The sequence below is a fragment of the Polypterus senegalus genome, chromosome 10, assembly GCF_016835505.1.
Source record: "Polypterus senegalus isolate Bchr_013 chromosome 10, ASM1683550v1, whole genome shotgun sequence".
NCBI classification, from domain to species: Eukaryota; Metazoa; Chordata; class Cladistia; order Polypteriformes; family Polypteridae; genus Polypterus; species Polypterus senegalus.
Genome location: NC_053163.1, coordinates 108,309,500 through 108,332,896, shown reverse-complemented (window position 1 = coordinate 108,332,896; position 23,397 = coordinate 108,309,500). Strand labels below are relative to the sequence as shown.

The 23,397-nt window shown below is 35.8% G+C and overlaps 1 protein-coding gene across 3 annotated transcripts in view; it reads right to left on the bottom strand.

Moving 5' to 3' along the window:
- Positions 1-23,397, bottom strand: part of stag2b (stromal antigen 2b) — a 210,987-nt gene that overhangs the window by 66,616 nt on the left and 120,974 nt on the right. For all 3 annotated transcript variants that reach the window (XM_039766312.1, XM_039766310.1, XM_039766311.1), the window contains exons 4-9: positions 21,711-21,869; positions 15,068-15,164; positions 9,217-9,293; positions 8,808-9,012; positions 6,765-6,916; positions 593-666 (exon numbers count right to left, since the gene is read on the bottom strand). In XM_039766312.1, coding sequence (XP_039622246.1) covers positions 593-666; positions 6,765-6,916; positions 8,808-9,012; positions 9,217-9,293; positions 15,068-15,164; positions 21,711-21,869 — 764 coding nt within the window. The remainder of the gene's footprint in view (positions 1-592; positions 667-6,764; positions 6,917-8,807; positions 9,013-9,216; positions 9,294-15,067; positions 15,165-21,710; positions 21,870-23,397) is intronic.

Sequence of the window (23,397 nt, the reverse complement as noted above, 5' to 3'; positions counted from 1 at the left end):
GTCAAACCAGTTCTCTTTCTAAACATTCCTAAACCTCCAAAAATATATGACATACTTTTTTCCATAACAGACACTTCCGGTTGGTTCTTCTCTTGCACCAAAAACTTCATATATGATCATTTTGAACCCTATTATACAGTTCATAACAATGCCCTGCATGCACTGGTAAGTCTCACTGTTTACAACGTATTGCACTTGTACCATTTTTTCTGTTGGTTACAACAGACAGAATACTCTGGCTCACAATTCTTAATTTTGTATGTAGTTGGATGCTCAATTAGCCTGTTTATCAGCAAGCATGGGTGACTACTGGTATTTGATACCATTATGTAAGCCGAACAGATGGCTGAAGTGTGAGAGTCTCAGTTTACTTTATGGTCCTTGCTGCAAACTACGCATAAAACCAAACAATCGACTAGAGATTATTTTTATTTATATTTAGAAGTTGCTTTAGGCTCCTACTTCTTAATGTCAATTTCTGTTGAAAACTGCTTTAAAAGAGGTTAAAATGAAAATCTGCCAATGGAGATAAATGACTACTGTATATTTATAAAAGTAGAACAATGAAAAAAGGGCTTTCGGAACAACTCACCGATATCTGTGAACAAAAACACCCTTAAATATTGCATTCATCATGTTCTCAATTTCATCCTGGTTTTCTTGCAGCTGAAAAAAAAATACATTAATTCGTTACTACATTTTAAAGAAATTTCAGCTTAGGTATCTAAAAATTAAAATAGGGAGCACATTGTTTATGGAAGTACTAAAACTTGTTCTCAACTTAATTGTTAAATATAAATATGCACGGAGAATTACTGCTTTTCAACTTTTGAATTATTAACTTCAAAAACGTCCGAGACCCTTAACTCCTACGTGTCTGGTTTGGACAGTGTAAATGAAAATGTAATTTTAATGGAAACTAGTGGAACACACAGACGTCCAAGTACTAAAACAAAATGTAAATGAAAACATATGCACCCTGCCTTGGGGATTATCAAAAGAGGCTCCCATCAATGCAAATGATAGAGATCTGTTGATATTCATTATATGCTCTAGATAGTTTGTTCTTTCAGTTCCTGTCAGAATCATAATATCTTTCTTTAGTTCTAGTGGGTCAAATAAAGAAAGCAGAACATTTCCATTTTGGGAATACTGTACATTCTTCTGTTTTTAATATGAAAAAAATCCCACACCACAGAAAGGACATTACCGATCCAAACTTTTCTAACTACTGCTTTTCAACCAAACACTGATGTTAAGAAATAAAAGCAACACCTGAATAAGAGTGGAAGTTGTCAAGAAACATTTCTCTGTCACTGTCGTTTTTTGCATTTTCTATAATCAAGCCTGTCTGGCATGTTAAGTTACAGTATAAGCCAACTGCTCAAAGGCTCTAAAGGCAGATTTATGTCTCACTTTGCTACACAATTTAGTATCTTTTCATTTTATTGTTTGTAATTCTTCACCACCTGGGTTTGACTTTATGCTCAGAAGATGTCATCACTAAAGTTCTTTTTCGCACCATCACGATATGTAGTACTGTATTTTGAAATGATAATCACTTTGGTCCGAGGACACGAGCACATGTTAGTTTGAACTGGCATTTTTCTGTAAGTGTTCTGTATCCCGTACTTCATACTCAGCAGATGGTGTTGCTGTTGTTCTTTTTCCAATGTATAGCCTCAGCATTGCACTTTACGCTCAGCAGAGGTTGTCCTTATTCTTTTCATTTTTGCAATGACACCCTCTAGAGGAGTTCGCCATAAGAAAGATATGAACATCAATAACAGTTGCCGCTATCCAACTTTTTTTGCTTCACTAGTGTGTATCACACCATAAGCTTTCAATTAAGACCAAGATCAAGGCTCTACTCTCAGGGGTTCACGAGTAATCACATGATATTAGCATTATACAATAATGTTCAAAATTTTTAGAACATCTCAGTTTTTCCAGTATATTTTCAAATTTAATCTTCTAAAATACAACAAATGACCTAAAATGGTGAAATGGTAAGCAGCGAGATGCCAGAGGTTTAAACTAAATGTTTAAGTAAGCAAAAACTGAAAAAAGGGAATTTTTGAATATTACAAATGGGACTTCTTCAGGGAACAACTAATAGGTTACAACCTACAGATGTTCTGCAGCAATTAAATAAATTAAGCCTTGCAAGTTCAAGCAATCAATTTGCAGAGGTGCCCCAATTTCTGTTGATTACTTTAAAACCCTCTGACTGTCTTAGAACAGAGTTTGAAAAAACTTTTACTATGCCCTCTGAAGTACAACTTGGACAATATTACACTGTAGAAAGTTGTAAATTCCAGTGATAATGGCAAGAAAATTGCAATTAACAAATGAAACAAGACCTTGATTCATTACCCTTAGAAGAATACGTCTTTCATTTAGAGAAATTAGCTCAAAAAAAAAAAAAGTGTGAGTACGATGTCCTACACAATCCAAAAGTAACTGGAAACTGGAAGAAACTCTGATAGAAAGAGATCTGGCAGACCCAAAGTCACAACCCAATCAGAAGCTTGCCTGATAGGCGAATCACAGCAGAACAGCATCAAGCACAGCTTAACAGGGGTCGAAAAAAGCAAGTCTCGGTTTCTACTGTTAAGATGAGACTTTATGCTACAGGTTTAACAGGGTGAGTGGCAGAAAGAAAGCCTAACCCTTAACACCAGAATCCCTGAAGCCTACAAAAATATTTGTAATGTCGGTCCACCTTAAATTCCCTCGCACCTTGTCAGCGTCTTTGTTTTGCAAATGTGTCAAACAGCACAAGTAGCCTGCTACCTCATCCCCCAACAGAGGCACATGAAGTCTATTTATCTAGGTGTAAGGTGTCTAGAATTGTATAGGGTAAATAATATATTATTTGGAAAACATACATTTCATGTGTGTTCCGTGTCTACAATATGTGTAAATGTAGGATGACAGGAAATGTGAGGCAAGAAATGTTGAACATATAACTAAAACAAACATTTTTCATGTTTTAGTTTAATTGACAAAATGTTTACATGAAGTGTATAATGTGCGAAGACTGAAATCCAAATATCAAATAAACATGTTCACAAAAGGAATAACTAACTAAACAAGTGTGCTTTTATTCATGAATATAATCGAAGAAGAATAAATTGTTCAATTTACATGTTACTAGCAATGTGTAAAAACTGAAGCCCAATTATCAATTGATACAAAGTAGATATGCTGGTGCAGAGGTAAGGACTACAGCCTTATAATTAAGAGGTGGCAGGTTCAATCCTGGGACCTCCTTGCATTTACCCTTTTGAGTAGCGAGCTGTTATTATTTTTTACTATTACAGTATATAATAAAAACATACATTTGATTTCAGTCTGTAACGGTGTAAAATTAAGGTACTTGTAAAAGTTAGCACTGAAGGGATAAAAGCAGACACACAAGTATTGCTCAATCATTTCTTCTTGGAGTCTTGTTGAACAAATAGACACAGCAATGCCTATAGTGGATGTTACTTTTACTCGTACATGGGCATTCAAATCAACCTGTCATTTGAATTATTTTTTAATTCAAGGATCAAAGAATAAAACTAAATAAACCATAAAGCTGAACAAACCAAACTAAAACCTCAATTACGAGCCTAAAAGGGTATTCCTGGCACATTCCTAGTCAAGCTGACAAATACTACACAATCAGAATAATACACAACTCATGGGGCTCGGCTCGGTTTACCTTTAGCTGGAAGGGACCCAGAAGGCATCTTGAACTCACATTTTAAAAGCTTGTTATTGTGTCATCTATGGACCCGTATAATCCTGGCAGAATAAGTGGCCCAATATTGGATCGAACCAGAATCATACCTACATCCTTCAAATTTTCACTTTCCCTATATGTTTACAACCCCAAGAATCATGGTTTCTAATTCTGTATCTGCGACACAGCTTGCACAATATCTGGTGGAAACTATTTTGATTTAATTTGCAGGACTGACTCTGTTGCATGTCATGATGTGGGGTGGTAGTGGGGGTTTATACGGAAAATGAAAATACTTTGCCTCCTTATGAAGAAGACATTTCAATGTGAAGAACACTGTTTCAGACAGAAGTAAATTTAATGCATCTGTCTAGAAGCACAGTACAGAACAGCTCTCGAATAACACTTTTTTCTTTATTACAGTCACAAATACAGTGCAGTTCTTATACATTTTTAACCCAATTACAGTATTTTAAAATTACTGTTGGTTTCACATGGAAATATTAAAGTTGAGATGAAGACTTATTAAAATCCAAGTCTTTTTACTCATTCAAAAATGTGTGACAAATTTATTCTTGCCTCTATATCAGCCTTTCCAAATTTTCCATAGCAAATCCTACCTCCAGAACTTCCATATTTATGTTTAACGCCCCAGCATAATAGGCTGGATTATTTACATACATAGCTAGACTTTAGAAAGGAGGGAATGAATATTTCTTAACATGAATCTTAATTTGCAGTTAATAACACAGGGTTGCTGGAGAGAAGTTTGTAGTATGCTGACAGTTGAAACTTAGAAACAAATACATCACTCTTTTAACAGTATTTATATATTAAAAAATATTATTACCTTTGTGACATCTGCCAAAACGTGTGCTCAGAAACTCTAAGATGTCCCAAACACCCAATTTGAAAGGGACTTCTCTAAATGGTTAGTAAAAATAATATAACAAAAGTATATCTTTTAAAAGAAGAATTTGACCTGAGGTCACTCAAAAAATGTACCTAAACCAAAAACAAGAAACTGGACAAAGTACAATAAGCCTGGTTCCTTTTCATTCCCATTAAACTTCCTCGCAAAGTACTCATGAAACTATATGCTCTGTATGTGGTTGCTATATGGTTGAGAGACATGGACGCTATCCAGTGACCTGAGATGAAAACTGGACTCCTTCACTGCTGTGTCTCTTCGGAGAATCCTTGGGTACCGCTGGTTTGACTTTGTGTTGAATGAGTGGTTGCTCATGGAGCCCCAAATGAGGCACATTACCATCAAAGTGAGGGAGTGACAGTTACGGCACTACAGCCATGTGGCATAATTACCTGAGGGTGATCTGGCTCGCAGGATACTGACTGCTGAATGCCCGAACGGCTGGATCAGGCCAAGGGGACGCACACCTGGCTGCGGCAGATACATGGTCATTTCCAAAGGATGCGACTGAACCACGTGTCTGCCTAGGGGGTTGCCAAACAGGATCCCTAGCTGTTTTGTCGTGTGATGGGTGCACAAACGTGCTTTAACATTGCATGCTTCCTAACCTGACCTGACCTGTATGCGGAATATGTGCTGACTTTGGAATGCTTTCACCAGGCCACAGAATCATCAGGTTCACTAACTGGTTTTAGCAGACAGATTCATGCAGATCTAATTGTGACTGTTGCATTGTTCAGTTTTTTATCCATTCACTTTCGATGTCTGGATAATTTTATCCTATGCAAAATTGACAAAATGGAGTAGCAAGTACACCATACGGTAAATTCACAGTTATTCACAGTGTCCAGCATAACTTGGAAGGTTCAATTTATAGAACGGTTATGTACATAGGTAAACATAAAAGAAGCTGGCACAAAGGTGCACCCTGTATAACATAAAACAGCACAGAGGAAATGCAAAGTAAAACAGTACAAAAAATACAAACACACTCATATTCTGCAGAAATTCGCTCCACAGTATCAGTTAGGATTAAGAAAATAAATGCATGCCATTTGGCAGTCCCTTCAAAATTTTGCAACAATTTTCTTAGCAACGAAAACGACTTGATTATTCTGCATCTTTTCCTACACTGAAACTAGTACTATAAATTCTTAATCCCTGAAATGGGTTGAGCTAGTTTGAGAATAACTATTCATTTTATTAGTTTCCCCATGAACATAATATACTTGCTTTGAGATTACCATGAATGGTTGTCAAACCCAAGGACCTCTCGAAAAGGCCAAAAGATAAATTTTAAAGTGAACTGTGGGATCATGGGAAAAGTGTCATACAAAGCCCTAATATTTAGGCTGAAATGTCCTTTTCAAAGATAAGAGGTGACAACCTTGGTCATGGACAGAGCTATAGCAGATTTTCTTAAAATGTTATTGGCCAAGGATATGCCTAGGCTGTCTACCCAACGGTACTTTGTAGCAGCCTAGGCATTGGCTAGCACTAATAAGAGTAGTGTAGTAATTCTCCTCTGAAGCAAACTGCAACCAAAAATACTTAGCATGTGTTAATATGATGACGGCAGATTGTGTTATGTGCTAATTGAATGGGGTGGTAGTGTACAAATGGGAATAGCTTTAGCTTAGCAAATCAATTATCCATTTTGCTTTTGGCAATGCTGGTAATTAAATCATTTGATAAAGCTCCTTCTTTATTTACCTTAGTTTTCTTTGTTATACAAGGCAGCCTCTGGTTGTTGAAGTTGTATCAAGGTTAACTGAAGCACTGGAACAGGTAAGGTAGACCAAGAACTACCACTGCTACTGTCAGAAGGCACCGAAATAGTAATTTAACTGGAACTCGGGTTACAATATAAACACATACTTCATGTATTTTAATTAGCAAATAATTTCTCTGACAGAGGAGGCCATGTGAACAAGACATTCATAACAGAACTGCTGAAAAGAAGCCAGCAGTAAAGCAGACAAATGAGAAGACTTGCTTGGAATAAAAAGGGTAGGCTCTCAGCATTAGACCACTTGTAAATCTGTCCTTATTCTGAGGAAATCTTCATCTATAGTGAATAGACTGCAAAATATCACTTACCTCTTTTCTTTTCTGAAGCAGAAGCTCCAGCCTGTCACTTGCTCTCTTCCCAATCATTTTATTTCTTTCTGCTTCATACTGCCTCTGTGTATTATCCATATTAATGCTGAGATTCAGTGCAACATTGACTAAGGCAGTCATCAGTTTCATTGCTGTGAACAAGAACAACATGCTATAATTGGGGCAGGCTTGCAGGTTAACATTTAATATACCATGCAACCATTTTTGTTATTCTGAACAGAAACTGAACTATAATAACTACATCATTGTCAATAGGGCTTACTAAAAAAAAATCAAAAGCTGACATTCAATTGAAAAAGAACAGCTGTTTGTTTAAACCACACTAATTTTGGCATCAAGTTATTCCAGACACATTATGCAAAGCGGCACTATTTTTAAGACCTGTTTTTTAACTTTAATTCCACAATCAACCTTTTTCATAATACTAAATGGTCATCTTCATTAGTAAAACTTACAGCCACACACCTTCAAAATGTTTATTTTGCAGTACCACCGCTCTGCATTTTAATCTACAAGTGTATTTGGACCACTTTTTCTAAATGCTTCTCTGGTGCTCTAAAACTATTAGCTTGAATCATATTCTGATTCATTCAACCTTAAACCTCAGATCTCTTGGATGAGGGTTGAATTATGGTTTGTAAATTTGACTTGATTGTATGGAATGTAATTTGCTTCAATTAAAAAAAAATAACTCAGATCTCTGTCTGTTCAACACTTTGATCTTCTCTGCAAATGAAATGAAAAATAACTCATAATTCTGATTTTCTTGTTTTCATTTTTACACTTTAAAACTCAATAATATGTCAGCCAAAACGCTGTGTCCAACAATTAGTCTCTGTTTGATTTGGCTGTTGTTTGAAACATCTAGCCTAAAACATTGATGTGTAATTTAAAATATTTAAGTCACCTTTATTTACATATAGCTGCATCTGTAAAGGAGAAAAGAAAAACAAACTGATTGTGCAGATTCCAACTTGATACTGTGACATTCCTGCTTTTCCGGGCGAGCCGAGAGGTGCAGACTGGCTTTTTATTCTGAATCACATAATATAATCAAGCACCCTGCTAGTGCCCACTGGACATCTCCAAAATAATAAAACAAGTCCACATTCAACTTGCTTGCCTCTTCTTCTTGCAGGCTCTTTTACTTTGCTCACTCAGTTACAGACTTACTTAACTTATTATGACTCCTAATCCTTGTCAGGACAGCTATCTATAAAATGAACTTAATTTCTTATGAGCCACATGTGCTGGCAGCACACTTCGCTAAATTATTATTAGCGATGTTAAACTTGTGGCCCGTTTGCAAAGCATGAACACAGTACAACAATGCTCTGTGGGTCACGTTCGTAGCACTCAGCTGTTGTCTGCACTACAAATGCATCGTGGCATGTATTGCTGCTGCAAGAACTGTGAAAAATAGGAAGCAGGGTTTTGGTAGAGCCCAGGGAAAGGCACTTTCCGTAGACCACAAGATACCTTCATATAAAGAGTTGACTGAGAAGGGTGAGGGATAGTGCTTCCACAGCAAACAGGCAGATAGCTAGGTCTGCAAGTCTCAGACTGTCAGTACTAGACAGAAAACTGCTTTTCTTTTATGGGTCCTGCTGCTCAGGATTTTTATGGCTCTCAAATTTAAATAAGTTTCCAGAGTACAGCTAGGATATTTTCCTCTGTAGGGGTTTGTTTATGCTGCAGTCACCACGGTGAACATTACCATAATAATTAAATAATAAAAAAAGAATGTACAAACATACATATAATGCCCAGAATTGTTAATCTAAGTTTGAATATATTTGAACATATTTATTTTAATCTGAACATTCAAATCTTATTTTTTGGCTTATTTGACAGTCAATATTTCTCAAATTATATAAATGTGCATTCTCAACATTCACAATGCACATCATTAACTGATAAGGACAAATATTCATTTTTGTACAAACATGAAAACTTGGGATAGAGAAACCATTGTCGTTCATCCTATACATTAAAAACACAACACACAAGTAACTCCCCTCCCTGCCAATGTACTAGTGTGTCTGAAGGCTCTGACCTGGGAATCAGACAGTCCAGTCAAAAGTGAGATTACTGTATCCATCATGTACTCATCATATATTATACTATACTGGCATTGCCGAACCAAAACACCAATGAATTCACAGAAGCTAGACTTAAACTTCTTCCACTGAGGTCCTGCCATTGTAAGTGGATAGTCACCACTATCCTGCAAGAGGAGAAAAAGATCACTGATTTGATATGAACATTCTAGGATATGTTAATTTTTTGTGTGCCCATAAAGCTTTGTGAATTAAAAATAATTCTCAAGTTAGTAAAATGAATTCAAGTCACTTTTAAATGATTTCACATGAAATAACTATCCCATATCATACTGAAAGCAAAAACAGAAAATAGAAATGTTTATGGTTACCTCATCAAACTCCTCAGTCATCTTCCTAATGATTTCAGAATTCTGCATGTGTCTAAACATTTCTGCAGTAACAACACCTAAAGACATCATTAAAACATGTAAAAATGGGGTAGTTGTATCAAAGATCTTGCTGTGGACAAATTCACATAATCGTTTATTTTATGAAGAAAACCTTAACTGTATTAAATAAAGAAAATTACAAGTGCATCCTACATTATACACTGAAATGTCACTTCTTGAGCAAAAGGATTTTAATTATAATTAAATAAAAGCAATTAAAAGTACTATTGTTTATCCAAATTCCCCATTAGCTCATAGCTAACTACAGATATTCACAACTGTGGTTACTTTTATTTTCTTTACCATTCAGTGAGCCTAATATACAGTTATAAATATGGTATTTGTAAAGTTTTAAAATCATTATATTGATTTTAATAGAGCATGTAATTACAAGTTCTATTGTATAAAATGAATCCAATAAAAATCTGCATTTGCATATTACACAAAAAAAATCAAACAGGTATGTGTACATGTACATACACAAACTTTATTAGCAAACTGTATTTGTACTTATTTCATACATATTTGGGATGGGATGGTTTCCAGTTTAATTAATAAACCAAGCTGACATTGCTAACGTTCCTATGTGCAGTATGTGTGTGGCCCGTGATCGGAGAACTGATGAGTGGGGTTGCTGCACCGGGAGTTCAGGAGCTCTGCTGGAGACCCAATTTGATTGCATAGTTTTTGTCACTTAGTTTACTTCATTTGAATCAGAAAGCTTGTTCTACAACCTTAATCTCAACCATACTGGGCATATTGTGCAGCATCACTGAAGTATAATGCAAAGAGACAACCTCCTCAATGAAGCAGAGTTCTAGAGATCTGCAGCTTGGACTCTACTTGTGATTATTGCTGTTTCATGAATTGTAAAATTACTGTTGTTGACAGTCAACTCTTGTTATAATTTTCCATGAATGAGCAGAGAGATGGTTTCAAGCCCACACCAGTCAGCTGCACAGAAAAGAAAAATATGAAAGCACAAAGAAGCAGCTCATGCTGCACTGATTGCAGGTGTATTTAGAAATCTAATTTTGTGTTATTTCCAGTAAGTTAGCTAACGCTAAATAAATTGCTAATACACTAAAGCTTGTGGTTTGCTAGAGTAACAATGGAATACAAATAGCACTATGTGTAATATTTTTGATATTGAGTGTTTAACAGATATTATGTGAAGTTATAGAACCTAGCTAACACACAGTCAAGGATTAATTACTACTAACACATAGACTTCAGGACTTCTAAATGTTACTACATAGTTTGACATATTAAGTGCTATGAGTGTTGTTGCATTGAGAACACATTTGTAAATTTCACCAGTTAGTGATTGGCTGATTTGTGGAAAAACACAATGCAAGCAACTTTGGCATACAAAAAGATCAATCAGCTCAGATTAACTTTAACTGTTGGTAAATTTTATTGGTAGCTAACATTACTAATTTAGTTAATGTCGTATTGCTCTCTGCTGTCATTGGTTGGAAAGTAAAAATTAAGTTTAGACATGAAATTTGTAAATGTGACGCTGTAGTTTAGATGTAGCGGGTTGGATAATGGATGGATGGGTGATATATTCAAATGCTTATTTTTTAAATATCTAAATATTCAGCTTCATTTTGGCCCTGTATTTACTGCATTAAGCAAGATTATTAAGCATATCCAGTAGCAGTATTAGTTTATTTTTATATTAGCAGTAGTAGTATTTTATACAATATTAGTAGTAGTAGTAGGTGTATTTTATATTATAATTATTATTGCTACTACAACTAGTAGCAGTAGCATTAAAATGATTTTTGTTGTATCACGTCACAAGTGATACTGTGGCTGTACCAAGTAACACCACATTGATACACTGGACCATTATTATTATTACTAATTATGCCTTCAACCGGTATATAATTGTCATTAAATATCTTTGACTACAGGTTGCCCTCCAGAATATTGCAACCCTCCCAGATTTTCAAAAACCTAAGGTCATCAAGACATACAGTAATCCATGGCACAAGACTATATGAGCAGCTTGGCTATCATCAACTCAGACCTTGAACAAAAACGGTCATGTGATGACTTAAAGATGACTCTGCCTTCAGAAAATGAAGACTTGTGCTGCTGCAACATGCAACAAAGAGACCGATAGGAAGTTTGAAATATTAAAAAAATATATTTTTGTATTTGTCATTAAAAGTTATAATTAAATTTATGATGTGTGCTTCTTTATTTATTTGTATATTTATTGTTCAAATTCAAGCTGTTGAAAGAAATACTAATGCAGTGGATTCGGTGAGGGGCAGGGGTACAAAGACTATTCCATTGAGGGCCTCATTTTGGCAAGAGGCGGCACTGATTATTATACTGCTTCATATTTTAATTATCACCGTAACCGTTGATGATGACTGTGTGTGACAAGATTTGAACTAAAATTACTGTCAAACTTTCACTAAAAAGTACGGGATCACACGTGTGTAGCATGCAAATTGGGCATCTAGCACTTTTATATAACTACAGTCCTATTCGGATGGGTTTTATTACCACCTCTGCAATCTTAGTCCCATCTAAATCCCTCATGTCAGTAACTTTTTAGAAACTGCATTTTTACATCTCAGTAAAGATTACTGAGCATTTTACCTTCAATAAAAAGTTAGCAAAAAATAACCCCAGATTAAAGTAGGTCTAAGTGAATCAACATGTCAGTATAATTCCAGCATTTGGCCGATTCGGAAAGGATTAAAAAGGACTAGTTGCAGAACACGACGAATGAAAGTTGTCATGAAAAGGGGGAAATGTATCTAAGTTAATGAGTCACTTTGAGACCATCACCCACTGCTACATAGCAAATTCAAGGCAAGGGAATATTTATTTCATTGCTGTTTAACTTGTTAACAGCTCATCATAATGAAGCTTTAGTGTTGCATGCTCTAGTGACTATCTGACAGCGTAAGCATTGCCCTATATATATATATATTACCCACGTGTCTGCAATGTTTATTAAACAGGGTTATCCATCTACAATATTTTGTTCACTCAGATGCCAGTATAAGTCTTAAAAGATAATTCATTTATTCCCAACCTTACGAATAAGCCAAGAGATAAACTTCAATTAACTACAATTACATATATTTATATAAACACACACATTGGAATAGAGTTATCCAACTGAACAAGGAGGTGTACATTTTTACATTACAATTCACAGTGAGATAGCAGTTACTACAAACAAATGTAGTAATTCACATAAATTCAGATGTGTAATGCATTCATTTTCCACATTAATCTGGTAAGCAATATCTCTAGCTTGTTGCAAAAACATTTAACATCCTTTTTTTTATTAAGCTTGCACACAAACAATGTAGTTTCAACTGTACCAAGGAGCTGTGGAGTTTCACAATCAACTTTTCAGTGGAACTGCGCAAGCAAGAGTCAAGGACAAGGTATATGGTGCCCTTTGCTAAAAATTTGCCTTTAGAAGAAACTGCAGTAAACTTTAAGGTAAGCGCTAAAAACAAGCTGAAGTACAGTACAAACATTCAGGAGATGGATTGTTAAGTTAATGTGTATACAGTTTCACTCATTTTTACATGATAAACTAACAGTAGCCAAATTCATGCTGTGTTGTGAGTAAACTGAAAAACCCTAGTAATAATCATTTCTTTAAAATGTCTGTGAATAACGGATTGCCTGTACAACTAAAACTGAAAAGTAAAATCAGTGATACATAAAAAAAGATGAACAATGCTACAGAATAGCTAAAAAAAAAAATCAGCTATAGCTCCGGTTGCCAACTTTCTTACGTTGAGAAGAATTGCGATAATCCAGCAGAAAATAGATTAAATTTCCATTTCTTAAACTAAGAGCACTTACATGTACAGCCTTATGATGGCAGTTATGCTGACAGGAAGAAACATTATAGTATGGATAAAAAAAAAAATTCTCTGTATATTTTATATTCTATATTTTTCTGCAAGGTTGGCTTTTTGGCAAAATATAAGTGGAAATTTCTACATGCAAAATGAGGCAATTAGTTAATGAAAGTTACAATCACAGAAATAGTACATTTGAAAGATGACGCTGATAGCTTTATCTAGTCAAAGTTGTATAAGTTCTGTAAAAATCGAAGAATTTTGTGACATTAAAAATGCCTCAATATTAATATCTGGGTACTTTAAACTGTGGGTTTTAGCCCCTCAACTCTAAAATCCCACCTTGTGTAAATTTTAATTAAGGTTTCCATCCCTCCCATTTCAAAAATTAATTTTATGCCTGTACAAAGTAGAACATTAACCGTTTAAGGTTCCATTTGCCCAGTGGGGGATGGGCAGTATTTTGACATTGGAACCAGTACAGCTCTTTTTTTTCCTTCAGCCTAACTGGAATTTTGTTGGTTTTTTTTTTTCTCTCTTCCCACCCATCTCTCATGATCACCGGACACATCCAGAGAGACTTGCATCATGACAAGGGATATAAGGATGCTACTCTTCTACTGGAAACTTACCTGTTTTTAAGATTGTTTAGATTCTTTTTTCTTTCCTCCTTTGTTTTTTAACTTTACTTTCTTTGATTGTTTGATATTGTCTAATCTTATTTGTTTCTTTTTTCTTGTCTTTCGCTTTGACATCTTGTAAAGCACTTTGAGCTACACTTTTTGTATAAAAATGTGCTACATAAATAAATGTTGGTGTTGTTTATAGTCACATTTACAGTTTGGTTGAAATATGTGTGTTCAAGATGCTGAACACCTTAAAAAAGAGAAAATAAATCACTGAAGAAATTAATATAAAAAACACAAAGCACAGAAGATCTATCAGATATAAACCCATTCAATTAGAAATTTTACAGAATGAATCACTGGAGATTTACAGATTAACACTGGGTGAAAGGATAGACAGTAGCATTGAAACAACTATCTGACTAAATACTACCCTTGAATCCAAACATATGCTAAACTTAACTGCATATGTAGAATCAGTAGCAGCACAGACTGGAGAAAAACATACATTTTGTTTGGATTACAAGTTTCATACATTAAAGTTCTCTTTCTTTGTCATCCATTTTAACACTAGAGAATACACTGGTGTAGTGGAAGGATCATGCAACAGAAGTTGCCAAGGTGTACCATCACAAAGATGGCTCAGTACAAATTAGCACATTGACTCACATCACAGTTCATAGGTAAAACAAGACTAAGTAAATATGTTGACTTTTGTACATTTTATTTTACAATAAAGGACATTGAGTACATCTAGAAGATTAGGCCAACAGCACTTTATTTCTTTACAAACAGATATAGATACTGCTGCTCATATAATTTGTTTACATTTGGAACTTTTTAATATGAATAGTTACATATCTGATAGCTTTAATTAGGAGATTTAGTATTGTTAAAAATATAAATTTCCAATTTAAAAATTTGTATGTTTACTTGGGGTTACTGTAAATTGGGCATTAATGCTATTCATGCAAGCTATTTGTGGTTTATGTCTAAACACATATCTAATATTAAAACAACTGGTTTAAAATATCTGAGACATTGAATTTTTGTTTTTTAAATGATAAAAGTTTGTTGTGTTTCAAGACAAAATGTGTTGAAGTGATTTCAATGTGTAAATGTTTTGCTTTGATACTACTGAAAAAAAATGAAAACATTGGACACTGTGCAATTTTGATACTATTGTTCCCCCTCCCCACACATATATCTCATACAGTCATACATATACCCAGTCTAGATATGTATTTATTCTTAAACCCACTTAATCCAATTCAATTCAGTATACAAAATCACAGACTCAGTTCAAATTACCTTTGCAGCCAGAACACTGGATAAAAAAGTTGATTAGGTCAAGAAGTGCTGTGTCTCTGTCATGCTTGTAAGACTCTATCCAGTCATCTACCACAGACTACAATTAAGCAAAGAAAAATGAAAAAGGTCAAAGACATATTCTTATGGTTTAAAAAATGAAAATTACATTTAAGACTTAAGTCTTTCCCAATAACTGTTAGTTACAGTCATTCCTGATTTAATATTCTGATGGACATAATGTGAAGCCTAGGAAAACCATATTATTCAAACTCTTCTTTAATGAGGACTGTTTTCATTGCTTTCATTAAATATTACTGAGTTTACTTGTTCTGTAAATTGTTGACTATGGAGATCATATTAAACCCATTTATTGGTATAAGAATACTAGCAGGAGTTTCCGCCGTTGCCCGTGAATCTATAACCGGAGAATTTCCCAAATGAAAGAAACAGAACATAGAAATACAACAAACAGTTTTCTGATTCACATTTTATTGTGATAGGTAATGCAAATGGTCATTCCAGAGCGTTTGGATACAGTATATTTTTTGTTTAATTTTGAGGATTTTCCACTGTAGAACATGCTACGTAGAGTTGTCCGTGTGAAAGCATTGATTTTCTAAATTGATAGCTGCAACTTGTAGTGATTGGGCTTGAGCCTTATTAATTGACATAGCAAAAGCCAAATGAATACGAAACTGCAGACGTTTGAATTCAAAGGGTAAATTATTTGGAATCAGCAGTATTCATGGTATGAAAACATCTTTATGTCTTGCGCAACCTGTCATGATAGTTGCTTCAATAATATTTGGATAGAGTGTCTTGGCACAAAGGCAAGTCGTATTACACGGTAAGGAGCGTCTGTGTTGAACCATACTGCCATCTAACAGACGTTGGCGATGGTAACTACAGAAAGAACTGACACACAACCAGTGCTGCGTGTGTGGAAAATGGCGGGGGAAGGATGCCGTATTTTTAAGGCGAGTCTCTGTTGAAATATGCTACTATATAATGGACGTTGGCGAATGAAATACAGCACTATCAGTGTGTGTGGGAGTGTGATGTGCAGAAACGCGGGTGTGTCAGCCGGTCATGCGCAATGGGTCGTTCACATTTTACACCCATACGGCAGTTCCCCTTCACCCGATTAAAGCAGTCGGCCTTCCCATACTTGGACACTTCCGCTTCCCATACTTGGACACTTCCGCCATCTCTTGGCAATTTAAAGAAACATGGGTAAAGAGCGATGCACAGAGACCAAAGCTGCCGCTGGATGGTGCTGCGATGAACATCTGTTGCAACATGCGGCCATCTTGTCGATGATAAGTACGGGGACGTGTAGGGAACGTTGTGTTGGTGAAAAGTTGTCCTGGAGTTCACCACAAACTTTTTTCCCAACCAAACATACCCCATGACCTTCTCCAGGTCAAAAAGGAGCCCCATCTCTAGGTTGGTGCCGATCGGACACCTGGTGCCGATTTGTATGGCGGATAAACAAACATACATACACACACACATTGACTCTGCTTTATATATTAGATAATGTCTTGTTGTTCGCATATTGATCTGGCAAAATTTTTACACCAGGTGCCTTTCCTAACGTAACCTTCCCATTTATCCAGGCTTGGGACTGGCACAAAGAAACACACTGGTTGGTTTCTGAGGAGAGGAGGAAGGTAAAGAGAGTGGAACTGAGGGTAGGAACTTTGAATGTTGGCAGTATGACAGGTAAGGGGAGAGAATCAGTTGTAGTGCTGGGCAGTATGACCAAAATTCTATATCACGGTATTTTTCAAAATTATACCAGTATTTGACGGTATTTTTTTTTCCCCATACATGAGTGGATGTTAACGACATTTTCCACTGAAATTACTGCAGTAGACTGGCTAATTATAACCTACTCCACTGTTATGAGAATTGTACATTGTACAAAGAAACGTTTTAATGTGCACACAAGTATTAATACAGGTTTGCATGGCCCCATAAAGTGATAGTTTTCAAGGGGATGGCACTAATGAAGAGAAGGAATCACATTGCATGACAGTAGCAGTCAAAAATATAGAGCCCTTTTATTGAACAAATCTTGCAAACAACTTAAACTATAATTCTGACAACATATTTTCAACCATCCAAAGCATTTATTTATTTTTTTATTAATTTTATTGCAATCCATATAAAGCAATCAAGTTTTTACAAAAAGAAAAATTGAGTTAAAAACAGATTGATCCCCACCCCTGAGAGAGAGAGCAAGCCAAACGGAGTAAAATTTAAGGCTTGTAAACATACCAAAATTAATAAATTCTCTGTGCTTTATGAACTTATTTTAAAATATTACTAATTAGATCCTGCCATGTTTTGAAAAAAGTCTGTACGGATCCTCTAACTGAGGATTTGATTTTTTCCAATTTCAAATAATATAACACATCGGTTTCCCACTGACTTAAAAGAGGAGAGTTTGGGTTCTTCCAGTTTATCAGAATAAGTCTGCGTGCCAAAAGTGTAGTGAATGCAATCACAATTTGTTTGTCTTTCTCCACTTTAAGCCCCTCTGGAAGAACCCAAAACACAGCTGTTAAAGGGTTAGGGGGGATTGTGAGTCCAAGGCTATCTGAAAGGTAATTAAAAATTTTTGTCCAAAATAATGTTAATTTGGTGCAGGCCCAGAACATGTGACCCAGTGAGGCTGGGACTTGGTTGCAACGTTCGCAGGTTGGATCATGCCCTGGAAACATTTTGGAGAGTTTTAGTCGAGACAGATGTGCTCGATATATAATTTTAAGTTGTATAATTGTATGCTTTGCGCATATGGAGCTTAAGTGAATTCTCTCCATTGCTACTTTCCACTCCTTTTCTGATACAGTGATCCCTCGCTATATCACGCTTCGACTTTCGCGGCTTCACTCTATCGCGATTTTTTCTCATACACGCTTACGTCAATACGCATGCGCTTTCTGAGAACTTTTATCTAAGCCCCACGATGGCTCCTAAACGTGCTGCTTTTTCTAAGCCTTCTGACAATAAAACTAAGTGCCGGAGGAAGATGCTTGCTATCCAAGAGAAGGTGAAACTCTTGGATATGATCAAAGATGGCAATACCCTACAAAAACCTCCTCACGCATATGAAAAGACAGCGCCAGCAACTGCCTATCAAGATGTTCTTCAGCCGCGCACCCAGATACCCACTGCCTACTCTTAGTACTCCTTCAGCGAAGAAGACAATGATACACCTGCTGAATATACTGCACCACCTGAAGACTCTCCTATTGAGGTTGTGCCTTCATAGGTTAGTGGTTGTGTGTAAGAACTGTGCGTGTGTAATTAAATGTACAGTACAATAATCTACTATATAAAAGCGCTCGGGATTGTCCTTCCGTCCCGTGAGTGCAAAGCGTAGCGGTGTTCCGCTTATCACAGACTTACTACTTGCGACTTGCGGTACGAAGCGACGCGATGTGAGCAGAGTTCTGCTGCTCCCATCATCCCCTTGCTTTTGTGCGCGATGCGCTGGAAAAATAGACAAAATTATGTCTCTGGAAATAATTAATGTTGATGGAGTACAAATGCCTCTCCACGTAGTAAATATCAGGGGAGATGGTGCTTGCTTATTCTCATCTATAGCTTATTTAGTGCATGAAACTCTGTCTTTAGTGGTACAGATTCGGGCTGATATTGTACGACTTTGGACAGGCACTCGAGGGGATAAAAAAAACTTAGGTTTTCAGGAGATGTTATGAATGGGCACTTTGATGTTCTCATTCCCTACAGTTACATGCCTTATGTACACATGCAGCGCACACAAATTGAGGATAAAAATCGGTCGCCTTAAAAGGCGGGTGAGCCTAGTAATAATATATTTGTAACGTCTAATATGTCTTATTTTCTCTTATTTTGTCTAATGTATTGGGTAATATGAGTGTAATGGTGACTAAAGGGTGTTATTTCATGTCTAGAGGGCTCTAATAATGTTAAAAAACGTATTTAGAAGGTCGTAAACAGGTTTTCTATACTCTAACTGCAAAAATATTCGATTTATAAATAAAGAATCCTACTTCGCGAAAATTCATTTATCACGGTAGAGTCTGGAACGGATTAACCGTGATAAACGAGGGTTCACTGTATATTAATTGAGAGATCTTTTTCCCAGTGTCCTCTTGGATCTTTGAAAGGGAGGGATTGTAAAATGGTTTTATATACTGTAGAGATGGAGTCCTAAGTCCTTGAGATTGAGCAATATTTTTTCCAACATGGATGAGGGTGCAAGATGAGGAAAATTTGGAAGGTTCTGTTTAACAAAGTTCCTGATTTGAAGATAGTGAAAGAAATGTGTAGCTGGAATGCTAAATTTGGAATGTAATTGTTCGTAGGATGCAAAAAGTTGTCTATATAAAGATCTCTAAGCAAGTTAATTCCAATTTTTTTCCAGATATTAAAAACTGCATATGTTTGTGAAGGTTGAAAGAGGTGGTTCTCTTGCAGAGGTGCCACAAATAGAAGCTTCTCCGTCTTAAAATGCTTTCTACATTGGTTCCAGATTCTAAGTGAGTGGAGCACAATTGGGTTATTTGTATATTGCCGATAACGTGTGTTTATTGGAGCACAGAGCAAGGAATACAAAGTAGTACTGCAGGATTTTACTTCTATTGCGGTCCAAGCCCGAGTACGTTCTTCTATTTGTGTCCAGGTTCTTATCTCCTGTATTTCTGCTGCCCAGTAATAATACTGGAAGTTAGGTAGAGCCATGCCGCCTTCTGCCTTTTGTCTTTGTAGGGTTGCTCTTTTGATGCGTGGATGTTTTGAATTCCAAATAAATGAGGTTATTGTTGAATCTAATTGCCTAAAGAATGATTTATTAATATATATTGGAATGGTTTGAAATAAAAAAGGAGCTTAGGAAGAATATTCATCTTAACAGTGTTAATTCTTCCAGCTAGTGTGAGATGAAGGGTTGACCATCTATGCAAGTCTAGTTGAATTTTTTCCATGCAGGCGGTGAAATTTTGTTGATATAGAGCTTTATGTTTACTTGTGATGTTTACCCCTAGGTATTTAAACTGTTCTGCAATGATAAAAGGGTATTTAATCTAATATTATATGCTTGAGAATTCACTGGAAAGAGTACACTTTTATTCAGATTAATTCTGAGACCAGAGATCTTTTGAAATTCTGTGAGTGCTGTTAAGACTGCAGGCAGAATTTTCTGGGTCCAAAATATACAGTACCCAAAGAAGCATTTAGACTTATATCCAGAGGTGCTTGTCAAAAGTTGTATTGCACCGAACATGTCTTAACATGGAATAGTAAATATTTTTTGTAAACCAACTACACTTTCTGTTAATGTTAACAATCTCTGTCCACTGACATGTTAGCAATATAGATTGGAATGACGGTTATCTCGATCCACTGCTTGCTTTTAAAGTCGTAGACAGTACCTCCAGCAAACGCATCTATAAGTGACATCTGACTCGAGTGTCCTCTAGTTTTTTCAGTTTTACCTGAGGACGTGGAGGGTGCCATTCTTAGTTACATACATTCATGGTATTCCCAAGTATGTTTGTGGCTAAGGTGGTGCAGCAAATTGCTCATGTTGCCGCCTCTGGCGACAAATTTATCCCAACAGCATTTGCAGTAAATAGTTGTTTGGTCCACATCCGACCTTTTAAAACCAGACAACAGACACGGCTCCTTTTTTTGGCAAAAGTTCTTCTGTGTCATCATGTTCAATTTTATGGTCTGCTACAGCTTCAGTTTTGGAATGTTCTCTGTCCATTTTCACCGCTCAATACCTCCACTAACGCATGTACTATATTGCATGTGTGTTTAGCGGTGTAGCAGTTAAAAAGGTCCCCCCCTTAAAGAGTTTCCCGCTGTGCCACTTTCTGAACGTTGTTTAGGCTATTTAAACCGGTGTTGTGGTATAAGAAAAATCCATATCATAACAAAAATAAAAAACGGTTTTCGGTATGAACCGGTATATCTCCCAGCACTAGTTAGTCGATATGATGGAGAGCAAAAAAGTTGATATATTGTCCATGTAAGAGACTAAATGGAAGGGAAGTAAGGCCAGGTGGATCGGAGGTGGATTCAAATTGAATCCGATTGAACATCTAAAATGGCCATGCACCGATGCTTTCATCCACCCTGATGGAGCTTGAGAGGTGCTGCAAAGAGGAATGGGCGAAACTGGCCAAGGATAGGTGTGCCAAAATTGTGGCATCATATTCAAAAAGACTTGAGGCTGTAATTTCTGACAAAAGGTGCATCGACAAAGTATTGAGCAAAGGCTGTGAATACTTATGTACATGTGATTTCTCAGTTTTTTTATTTTTAATAAATTTGCAAAAACCTCAAGTAAACTTTTTTCACATTGTTATTATGGGGTGTTTTGTGTAGAATTCTAAGGGAAAAAATGAATTTAATCCATTTTGGAATAAGGCTGTAACATAACAAAATGTGGAAAAAGTGATGAGCTGTGAATACTTTCCGGATGCACTCTAACTTTCTGTTGCAGAAGTAAGCACTGGTGTATAAAACAACACCTTTCTGTCTAATATAGGAATATAGCAGCAACACTTAAAAACAATGCTGGAAAATAACTTGATATTTACTTTACACCTAAGTTTAATTTTAGGATCAAACGTCTTCTCACCTGCATGGCACTCTTGCCCATTTTAACCACTTCAAAAAGCATCATGTTTTCCATGCCATTTTCTTGATGATGTCCATTCATCCGACTCATGCTAGCAGGTTTTCCACCATTGTTGCTTTTAACCTTCTCACTAGGGATTTTTTTACCCTTCTTTAAGCTCTAATAAAAAAAACACAAAATACAGGATTAATCTGTCGCTTTTATTATATGTGCACCCCTGCACGGCAAGGGTGCCATCATGAAACCAATATATATAAGCATTACTTTGTAAAATACACAAACAAACACATGTCCTATGTTTCAGCAGATAAAGGGGATATGCAGATGCAGAATGTACTTGAAAACATTACAGTCGGCAAGCATTAATTACCCCTGCACTTTATGTACACAGACTCCAATGTGCAGCAAACCCCTTTCCACATGTCAATTTTGAATGTTTGGGGAACACACATTTTTGATTTCCAAATAAAAATACATAAAATGTCCACAATGAACCTTCCAAAGCCGGACGAAACTGGGAGAACTCCAGATGTTCTGATCATTTAATCCATTATTTAATAACAAAAACAACATTAATGAGTCTGGCTCTGAAGTAATTTATACTGACTACTGAATATTGCCCTGGATATTAAAAAAACTGGATACGCTGAAAAATTAAAAATTTAAATATGTCACTGATAACTAATAAAATAGTTCCATCCATTCACCTTTCTAACCTGCTGGAGCCATAAATTTAATACAAATATATTTACTTACATCAACAAAACAAATGCTACTTCTGACAGATCAAATTTTACTCACCATTCAAAAATAATACTATAAAATGTGGGAAAATGTTAAACACGGTCATGTTAAATTGGGATTCTGCTGTATTAAAAAAAGCACATATTCCATGTGTATGTAAAAGTCAAAGTATAAAATAAAATTTCACATGACAGCAGTATATTGTAAATTTAACAAGTTAATGTAAAAAAGACCTAATAGCATTAAACATAATATTAATATGCAGTAAACTCAAGATGTATTAGATGGTATACATTTTTTACATGCTATGGCTACTACACACTTTATGTAACGTGCTAGAATAGATATACCGCTCCATCAAATTTAAAAGAATGTCACTATGTATATAATTCTGAAATTCACTGTATGTTTACACCTGCATATTGCCACAGCATAGATACCATGGCACGCACAGGGTTTAAATTCTTGAGTTATATTTAGTATACTGTCTCTAAGCATCTGGTTTTAGGCATAAATGTCTCACATAATATAATTAATTGACAGGCTGTGGAAGATTCAAAAATGCTCCTCATCTGCTAATCAGCTGTAGTCACATATTGTGCCACGTTTTTTCAGATCAATTTCAATTTGTATTTGACATTTAGAATAAAGTTAAGAAAATGTAACCCGGGAAAAAATAATTGAGAGGGGAAGTAGTATTTCATACCCATGGCGTAGATCATTTTTGTTGCATGCTACTCTGAGCCACTGCTCTTGAGAAAATGTAACAGCTTTTCCATTTGTCTTCAAGAGTGTGTTGGATATGTATTAGTGTTATGGAATGAACTGGTAACAGTTATCAGTGTTGTGCACTTAATATTAATGGGACTTTGGGCTATTTGTTTTGCTTTTATGCATTTTTCATAATGAATTTCTGAATATGGCTGAATTTTGGATGACTGTA